We start from the raw sequence: 10,889 nt of genomic DNA on the forward strand, positions 1-10,889 counted from the left end.
ACTCTCCTAACGCTAACTAGCTAACTACATATACAAAATATATATACTGAGCAAGTGAGCAACGATTTGAGATTATCATAGAATTCAGATTTTTTTTTTTTTAAATCAGATAAAAATAAGGCGGATTTCAAAGTATAAAAAATGAAAATATTTTATAAAACTATACAAAATGAAAATTACCAGTCTATTTATTACCTGGAGGCTGTTTCATAAAGCTGTTTGACTTTGACTTTTAGAACGACAGGGGATCCTTTCTTTTGTTATTCACCATTAAATGTTCATTGGTGATTTTTATTTAGCACCTAAAAGAAAGGTTCACAAGGTCTTCCACAAAAAAGCAATCTTTGGGTAGACCTGCATCAGACCCTACTTTGTTAGTTTAAATTGTATATATCAACAGTTAACTAAATATCAATAACATATCAAAGGTTGGTATAACTTTGGAATTAATTGATGTTTGAAAAAAAAGAAAAATGCAACGATCTGCCCGCATATTTTGTCAACATAAATTATTTATATTCACAAACAGGTTCATAACAATGCTAATAATTTAAATGAAAAATAACAATTTTTTTTTTGGCAGGGATAATGTAACAAAAAGAGAGAGCAGGAGAGAATAAGAACATATGGAAGGCATGGAGTACAATACTGTTACAGACAGTATAAACATTAACAAGGGTATATAATTCATAATATCAATTTACATTTTAATACAATACCAGCAATAATTATTTTGTAATGATTATTCATTATAAAACAATGTTCATAGCACAAATAGCAAGTATTTGGCTCTCTATCAGGTTTCCAGTTCCAATAAATTTGGATATCATCAACCTTGCTTCAACTCTGGTAATCAAACACTGTAGTTCACCGTGCTGGAATGAAGATATAAATTAGCACATTTTTAATACCACACCCTAATATACCACATTTTAAAAGTATGGTCTAGAGTTCTAGATTACGTTTGGTGGTATTTTCTTCAAACAAATATACCAAAATGAACATGCCCTCCTCACACTCCTATAACTGTACGTCAGTGCCATGAAGGAAGTGTAGTTTTCCTGTACATCCAATTCTACAATGTACACAAAAGGTGGTTTCAGACCGCCTCGAAGTTCGCCAGTTCCAGGTATTCTCTGATCGGGAAATTTACCCCGATCAGAAAATACCAGGTATTTTGGCGGTCTGAAAGCAAACTACGCGTAATATCCCCGAAAGAAAATACCCGATAAATAGTAGGTACTTGGCGAAATTACGAGAACTTTCGCGGGGATTTTTCCAAGGTCGTGGGTATTTTGGCGGTCTGAAAGCAAATTACGGGAACTTTTAGCCCAGCGTGTCGTTGGGTGCGGCGCCGTGCATGGGTTGCTGCTGGGCTAGTGATTTTGAATTTCGCGCCTTGCTGCTTATCAGACCATACTGCGCATGCTCGTAACTTCAGGAACTTATCCCGAAGGGTATGTTTCAGGGCGGTGTGAATGCAGGAATGATTAATGGGTATTTTTCAGCCTAAAAAAGTTCTCGTAATTTAACGGGGATTCTTGTGATCGAGGCGGTTTGAAACCACCTACTGAGAACTTAGAATAACAGTACATTGAACTTTTTACAAACTTTTTATCAGTGTAATATGTTTACTTTCCAGATAAGAAGAATCTGACACACTAAGGCATTACCACTTAAACACAACACTCAAGTTTATCTTCTCCAATAGATGCAGTATTGACCAAGTCCTTAAAAAGTTCTATAAACTGTACCAAAGTGTGAACACAGAGAAGTAAAGACCTCTTACACAGGAACATGCGATCATAAACTACAATGAATAACAGTAGTCGGCTCCTTCATGTCTGTATATTTCAAAGTCCAGATAGATCCATAAATGAGATTCAAGTCTACATTTAAAAATTCTCTACTTCCCATATAATATTTTGCAGCAGTTTTCAACATGACTGAGCCTTATAAAATACTGTCCTTTTGGGATAAAATGAAAAAAAAAAACGTTTAAATAACAATAATATGGGGTTAAAAGAAAAGACACATGATCTGAAGGACTTTCCCCATCTTGGAAAAAAATTGTAATACTTGGGGCTATATAAACAATTTACTTTGTCAGCAACAAGCTATTATAGACCTGCAATGGCTAATCATGTTTATTTGTATATACCAGCACAAGAATATCTTTGTAGTCCACTTCAACTCAATAATAGTACTAAAATGATTTTGGTGAAAAATTATTTTACATGAGGTTATAAAGATAAATATTTATAAGTCTGAATTCAACAGAGGTGAAGAAATATGACTCAAAATTACTACTGCTAGAGAATATATTCTGCAAAAATTTTGACAGAACACACTCAGCATATTCAGTCACTAGTCAGTCTGTGCCCAGTTTTAATAGCATCTGAGAGGCCCCAAAAAATTTTCAACAACGGTGTATGTTGAATTTCCTCAATTTCTAATGGATGTGAAATTTTCATACTCTCGTTTATACAGTACTTTATACCTTGGAGTAATTCATTGAATCATTATACTGTTTTAGATCACCCATTGTTTTGAAAACCCACAAAAAAGTTACAATTACATCTTTCCAGATGTACTAAAAGATGCACAAGGACTAATTAAGCCCCCATTCCACTTAAAGAAATTTGTTCTGCAAAGTAATTTTCCACTAATTCCATATAAAGGGTAAATTTTCCGATCCTGTTCAATCTGTAGGTTGCTAAATCAAAGCAAGATCAGCATAGTGGAATGGCCCCATTGCAACAGATACAAAATATTCATGTATACTTAAGAAACCATTTAATGACAAATTATAAAATAAAGCACATTTTCCTTTGGTTATTACAGCACTTAAAAAGAGACAATTGATTTTTTTAAAGAACTGGCCGACTCTACCTTGAATGTGTAATAATAATACCCAGGCTCAAGACAAATAATGACCCTGTCACCTATAACATAATTTGAACTCTAATATGCCTTTTTCTTACAACCCAACCTTTTGAAATGCCAATGGTGACAGATAGTTAGAAGCAACACATATCGCAAAATAAGTGATGTATTTATAAGGTATCTCAATCCATGATTTCTTTTTCGTCTCTTCCGTTATCTTCTCCCCATTTATGGTCGAGAGTATTCCAAGGATGATTGTTTTGAATGTGAGATGTGAAAGACCCATCAGTGTTAACCCGATTAACTGTCGACAGATCATGAGGAAAATGCTATATGGGCCTGGCCAGCTTATTTGCGTGGACGGGAGTTCATCGTACATGGGAGGGATGCCCTGTTGGTGACACAGCCATAATGAGGAGTAGATACCGGTAGTCACCCCCATGATGACGATGGTATCACCACGGGTGCTACTCCAACCATCTCGAGTGGGGTAGATGATGCTGAGAAAGAAGGCTGTTGCCATGGCAAATAGAGGTGCATACCGATGGGTGATGAGGAATGCATCTAAAGATTCCAAGAATTGGAATACAACAGCCATCAAGATCACTGTAATAACAATGCCCATGATGATATCCTGTACACAATTTTTTTTTTTTTTAGAAAAAAAATGTGATCATCAAAGGTAATTCATAGATTATAAATGAACAAGGATTCAAGGAACACTCCATGACATAAAGATACATGTACATTAAAGAGGAAGTCACTACATTTATTTCTAATAATAATCTTCTTATCTACATTTATGCCCTTGAAACCAATTATTATCACTACATTAATTAGATTCAATTAGCCTTGTTGTTGCTTCACCAATTAAAATGCAGTTTTTTTTACTCCTATGGTAATATCTGAAAAGACTACCGGTAGTCATCAGGAATTATTGGGAATATCTGGAAAAAACAAGAGTCATTGGAAGATATACACATATTTAGGTGAAATGAAACATGAATAATAAAAACCCTGTTCTTAATTATTGATAAATTTCAATCACACTAAATTCATCACAAAGTTGTGAACACTGAATAGCAAAAGTTTATATCTAAATAGATCAATCTTTCAAGTCATTTATGGTATACACATTAAAGGAAAATTGTTGTTTTTAAAAATTCTCAGGAATGTTTTTGGTGTCACTGTTCGGTGAATTCAGCGAATATTAGCATTTTCTTGAGCACTTTATAATACAATAAATAGAGCTCACACAACCATAGCACAGCAACCAGCCCCATGTTCATGTATGTTCAATTACAGCGGCGTAACAGGGGTCGGTGGCCAGGGGGGGCAAGATCCAAAAATTTCCCGGTCATATCATGCACAGGCGTAATGGTGTAATTAGGCGACTATTTTGAGAAGGCCAGATATTGCGTATCGGGCAGAATTTATCTATGAAAACAGTTGCGAGCGAGCGAAGCGAGCGAGCAAAAATTTGGACCTTTTTAATACAAAAATCAATTTTGTGATAGATTTTGACATGATATCCAGAAAATAATATATTTCACTCTTCTCTCTTTAGATTCATTTTTTGTGGTCTGTACGCCACTGTGAACAGGATTCTTTGTGGCAGTAGCGTGAAGAGTAAAAAAAGAAAAGAAAAAAAAAGGTGTAATTAGGCGACTATTTTGAGAAGGCCAGATATTGCGTATCGGGCAGAATTTATCTTTGAAAACAGTTGCGAGCGAGCGAAGCGAGCGAGAAAAAAAATCACCTTTTCATGAGAATCTAACTTTGAGCAATTTTTTAACATTATATTCAGTAAATAAAATCATATCCTACACTTTTCCTTTGCTTTTCTGTCCTTCTTTTTTTTATTCTTGTTTGTAGAACTGTTTGGGGCCATGGGGGCCCAACCCTTCCATACGCAGTGCTGTGCGGTTGGGGTCCGGGCGGAGCCCCCAGAACTTCTTGATATCAAAGCCATTTAAACCTCGCAGATTGCCGCTATTTTAATCAAATCGCGGTCATATACAGAATATAGCTTTTACACAACACATTTATTCAACCCGGTTACATAATGAACCAAATATTTTTAAGGGGCAAAACATAGCAATGTGGGAAAATTTGTAAAAAAAAGTCGCCTGCATGCAAAGCGAGCTGGAAAAAAAATTGCCAAATGAAATTAAATTCTAATTATGTGATAGCTTTTTCCATTATATTCAGCAAATAACGCATTTCATTGTTTCCATTCATTTCATTATACGTTGTCTCCTACAATTTCTTTTATTTTCTCTTGGGTGTGGAACCAAGACCCCCCCCCCCCCGCGCCTGTATGCCAGTGATTGATTGTGATTGAACGGGGGGCGTTATAGAGCCATTTGAAGATTGTAAATGAAGAGCCCCTACTGCGTGGGGTCTGGGGCAAAGCCCCGGTAGCTTATTTGCATAAAATAATTTAGCAAGCTTATAGCACAATGTTGTATGCAGTCCATCTTTTTTCCCGCTCTGTAATTTCAATCATCGGCAGCCCGGTCGTGTTATTATTTTTTTTTTCCTTGCCCCTTTTCTTTTCCAATTTAGCTTTTGACTAATTACTCTTTACCTTCGTTTCCCGCTATTGGTTGCCATTTTGTCATCTTTTAATTCATTTCCCACCGTGCTATTGCATTACATAGGCCTATTTCGGAATGATTTGTTCTTTCTCAAATGTTCTTCTTTCGTACATTTTCCCGCTTTCCTTCCTTTTCCATTAAAAAAAATGTTTTTTCTTCGTTTTCTTTTCCCTTTCCCTTTCCTTTTCCTCCTTTCCTTTTCCCCTTTCCTTCCCCTTTCCCTTTCTTTCTCCCTCCTTTTTTTATTTTTCCCGTTTTTCTTTTATTTTCCCGGTGAAATCCGCCAGGGGGGGCAACTTGCCCCCCCTGCCCCCCCGCCTGTTACGCCACTGAATTATTGGAAATGCTCTCAATATCTGGGGCCGTATTCTGAAAATTGTCTTATAAGAGAAATATTCTTGTATCTTTAGAGTTAAAATAAAATCTGTATTCTGAAAACTCTTTTATCTTTTCTTGTAACTTTCACTAAGCACTTATGACAAATTACAATGATGCATTAAGTTGAATACGGCGCATATATCTCTGTGCGCAAGATAACATATCGAGATAAAAGGTATTCTGAAAATTGTCTTACATGTACATGTATCTTTGCATTCTGTTAACTTCCTTGCAAAATACAAGAAAATTTACAAGAGGTAGGGGCTATTGTAACTTAATGTTGAATGCGAAATTTCTCGGTCAACATAATAATTTCTTGCTGCATCCAGCAAGAACATCATGTTTTACAAAAGGAGACATTCCAAAGATGTTATAATGACGGATTGGTAGACTTTTCAGCAATTGAAAATTGGCATTCGAGATGATGAATCTTTTCGAGAAAATATGACTCTGAGAAAAGCCATGTGTATTTTAGCACAGTAGCGTACAAGCATAAGCGTCGGTGGCGCAAAGGAAATTACGCCACATGTCAACAATGCGCTTAATTATTTTTTAAAGGGACGCTTCTATTGGTTGACCAAAACATATGAAAAGTTTAATGATTAGTTGATGATAAAAAATTAGGCGTGTCAGAGATAAAATAGGGAACGTCCTTACAGAGATAAGACAATTTTCACTTTTTTCAGAATACCGATTTAAGATAATTTTAGCAAGCTGTTATCTTGATGAGTTACAAGAAAACTTACAAGAAAAATTAAGACAATTTTCAGAATACCACCCCAGGTGTTTATATTTCTTATACAATCTATATACAGTACAGCACATGAATAAACATGTAGGCCTACATCTGAGAATGAATTAAAATAATTACCCCTCTTCCTCTTATGACACTAGAAAATTGAAGATTCTGCCTTCAGAGCATGCTCATAACATAAATGAAGAACATGTTGATTTAAAATCTGCTTACCAAAATATAATGCATGCCCTTGTACAGTCGGCTCATACACACAAGGAGGGTGTAGAAAGTAGCTAATATAATTCCAATCTCTTTTGGATACTGCACAGAGAAAAGTCAATTTTTAAACACGAGTAGGGAATAAATGATGACTGAATGAAACAAGCCAGATCTATACCAGTTCTCTTCACTCTAAGTCATGATCTCAAAGGAGATTCAAAAGTTTATTTTGATAAATTCTGATAAAAATTTGTTCTTAAATCTACAATCAATTTTTTCATTAAATATTGATAATAAGAATTGATTTGGGGGTTTCTTGCCACATGCTTTACATTGAGCTTTACATTATAAACCCTGGGCCCTGTTCCGAGCTTGTACACAGTACATGTATGTTTAAATTATTTATTTTAATTGTGTGATATATTGAATCAACAATAATCATGATGTACATCAAATTGAATACAATATGACATAAAAAAAAATATATGGAACATGCGAAAAGGGTGTTTTTTTAAAGGGTTATAAAAATAAAAGACATGGAAATCTCTAAAATAAAAATATTTATAGCTCAAAGTAATACTAATTCAACGCAACACTGTAACTGTATGTTTGAGAATGACATGTATACAAATTGTTTAGAAAAGTTGCCATGAAAATTTCAATTCAAGACATACTGTTAAGAAGTTATGAAGAAAAATTGCATTCCAAATGTAAACACACCCTTTAACATTGAATTTATTTACCTCAACTTTGTCCCAAGTAACTACTAAGACTGTGAAGGGAACCAAAGTTCCAACCATAGCATGGGTGGAAGGCATCCCATATTCTTGAAAGTATCGTCTTTCCAGAGGTGCAGCTGGAGGCGAAAGGGGGCGGGGCCATTTGATGATCTGCAGATTTACAAAATGATCATTGGGAAGATTTACTTTGTCTTTTAAACAGGGTTGGTGATTTTTTTTTTTTTTTTTTTTTTTTTTTACAATATATTTTCTAAAACAAAGTGGAAACACCAAAAAATTATAACCCTTACACTGAAATCATTTTAAAATCATACATTATTTCACAACTAGAATTATTTATTAACTTCTATAGTATTCTATTTCATAATTAAATCCAGTCAAAATAGAATACACGTAATTCATGACAAAGATGCTGTTCTTGCATCCTCTCTAGCCTGTAATCTAGGCGGAGGCTGCAGTTATTGTCTTTGTGTTAAGCTGAACACAAGCGATACGTCTGATCTGGCAAAGACTACACATTGTGGATGCGTAGTCTTCGCCAGATCAGCCGTATCTCTTGCATTCAGCTTAACAGCAAAGACAATAACTGCAGCCTCCTACTGACTGGTTTGGTCCAAGTTGAGGGACTGCCTTGGTACAGCTAATAATACTGCAAAGTTAGTGTTCCTATTCAAACATGAAATGAGGATCAGTTTCTTTGGAAAAATTCCATGACTCAGAGACTCACATTCTCGAAAGATAAACATTCTTGATTTTCAAGCCAAGGACTGAAAATCATGTGTCAGTGTGTAATAATGAAAATCAAATTTCTTTTTGTTTGTTTAAACCTCCTTTGGTATTTGAGCCATGGTTGGAGCTTTTTTATTGTTTAAAGCATTGATTTGCAAAGCTGTGATTTATTGGGAAAAAGTTGCAAGTTTATTTGAATTATTTCTTTAGTACAATAAACCTGGAGTTGTACATTATACATGTTTCAATGGAAGTGATTTAAATCAATGAATTAAAAAAAATAATTAAAGTGAACGTGGAGTAGGGGGCTATGCCTAAGTGTTAACCACAAATAAAAATATTGTCCATCATTTGTATATGTTTCAGTGAAAGTGATCTAAATCGATGATTCTTTTTTTGTAATCATAGTGAAAGTGGAGTCGGGGGCTTAGTGTAAACCGCTTATGAAGGATTTATTCATGTTTTGATAACGTTGATAAAATCTTTCTATTTTGAGTAAAATAAACAATAAAACTGCCACAAATAAAATATTGTCAATCATTTGTACATGTCTTGATGGAAGTGATTTAAATCAATGATTAAAAAAAAAATCATAGTGAAAGTGGAGTAGGGGCCTAAGTGTTAAACTGTTTATTGGCTACATTGCAAGATCAACTGATTTTATTGACATGATTTCAATTGTTTTTAGCAGATATGAAGCATTTATTTATGTTTTGACTTTGATGATATAAAATTGATAAAATCTTTATATTTTGAGTAAAAAAAATAAAACTGCCACAAATAGAAAAACTGTCAATCATTTGTACACGTTTCAATGGAAGTGATTCAAATCAATGATTTAAAAAAAATCAAGTGATTTAAGTAAATTGCAATTTAAATCATGATTTAAATCAACGTGATTTAAATCAGCCAACACTGCTTTTAAGTCTTGATTCCCTGAATGAAAAAGAGTGAATTAAAAAGAGGGAACTTTGTGACCAGCCCTTTATTTGTTAAGGCGGCGATAGGGCCTAATGAGAGTTTTAGAAAAAAATTCATCATCTGATCTGTGTTCATGAGATGAAGTTAACCTGATGTACCAGGCCATGTTTAAGAGTCAGATGAAGTAAAACATTGCAAGTTTGCAACATTGATTTAAGTACCCAACTCATTTTATTGAGCCACATCAATCAATGTAAAAAAATATGTGAACCCACAAGCTGAACACAAATCACACACTTCTTCTAACATTAAGTTACAATTCTCGAAATCATTTAATTCTCTTTGAATTTTCTCCTTTTTATCATTTTCTCTATCACTATCAGAAGTTCAGAACCAAAGACAGACAAACAAGTACCAAATATTCCTTTCTATCTTCCTGTATTCATAGTTCAATCATAGATCCGAGTCTGAGAACGCTTTACATTTATTACATTCGTAAAACTTCAGACTTTAATTATAATAATCACCTCTTTGCTTGACTGCCCAACATACATCAGTAATCCCCACATGAGAACCACTCTCCGAATAACCCAGGATGATATATTGAAGAACCAGAAGGGGTAAACGGTGTAATAGAAAATATCATCTCCTAAAGCAGCTCCAAAAGCGAAAAGGTAGTACCAAAATCTGTTGTGCACCCGATAGTCAATGGGAGCCGCTGCAGTAGTGGCGTCGGGGTCACCAAGCCGCCGCTCCTCGTCCCCAGAACTTCCCGGTTCGTGTGATGTCCGATTGCCTCCTTGTTGCGATGAAACATGTCTGTGTTTTATCCCGTTTGACAGGTAATTGTCAGAATTTTTTTCATTTTCGGTGGTTCGAAGTGATTCTTCCTCTTGTACCTCTTTAACTGATACACATTCTAATCCAAAGAAAAGCTGTATTTTTGCAACAGTTTCTGAGTTATACAGCCATCCCTTTTCTGCCTCCATAGTGCAGCGCCAGAGTCGGTAGTCAACTGAATGAAATAGCAAAGGGGATACCGTAGGTAAGATGGATCACTTCTTCCACACACGTGTTTATAATGCACTTGAATTGCCTATTTAGCCACGGCCTCCGATCAACATTATCTGTGGATATATATGAATTTGGAATATACGAATCTTAGTTCAGCAAAAGAGAAAGTCGTCTGAGAAGCTTATGAACCAACTCTTTCGATTCGGACAGCGGATTGGTAAGCCTGTCAGCGAAATTCAAAAGCACATTTACAGTAAACTAACCAGCATACTAACAAAACCCAATGTTAACGGTACTTCTAATAATATTCAAACTATCCAAACAGAGGTAATGGAAACGGAAGAGACAGATATTTCTTCTGGAGAAGAAGCGTATTACCAAGCCGCAATTGGTAAGGTAACGAATACCCCGAGCAGTAATAGAAAACAAGGTATATTCCAATCTCATCTCAATAAAACAAATGATAGAGAGAGTTCTACAGAAGTTGAGAGTGAAATGGAGTGGCGAAAAGTGGAGAGAAAAAAGAGAAAGGCAAGTACAAGAACTATAAATGAAGATGACAAAAGAGTTAGGAAAGGAAGTTTCGAAAACAAAGAAGGGTCGTGTTCAAATAAAAAAAAGGTAAGGAACAGAATATCAGAAAGGAGAACAAATCTATGATAGTAG

At 35.1% G+C, this 10,889-nt stretch overlaps 1 protein-coding gene across 1 annotated transcript; it reads right to left on the minus strand.

Annotated features, from left to right (window-relative positions):
* Positions 1 to 167: 167 nt before the first annotated feature.
* Positions 168 to 10,220, minus strand: LOC129273538 (sphingosine-1-phosphate phosphatase 2-like). Its single transcript, XM_054910585.2, has 4 exons — positions 9,737 to 10,220; positions 7,563 to 7,709; positions 6,832 to 6,921; positions 168 to 3,520 (listed from the first exon to the last, which is right to left on the minus strand). Exons 1-4 carry the CDS (start codon positions 10,196 to 10,198, stop codon positions 2,981 to 2,983), a joined length of 1,239 nt encoding a protein of 412 aa, XP_054766560.2. The 5' UTR covers positions 10,199 to 10,220; the 3' UTR covers positions 168 to 2,980.
* Positions 10,221 to 10,889: the final 669 nt, after the last annotated feature.

The sequence above is a fragment of the Lytechinus pictus genome, chromosome 12 (assembly GCF_037042905.1).
Source record: "Lytechinus pictus isolate F3 Inbred chromosome 12, Lp3.0, whole genome shotgun sequence".
In the NCBI taxonomy this organism is placed as follows: Eukaryota; Metazoa; Echinodermata; class Echinoidea; order Temnopleuroida; family Toxopneustidae; genus Lytechinus; species Lytechinus pictus.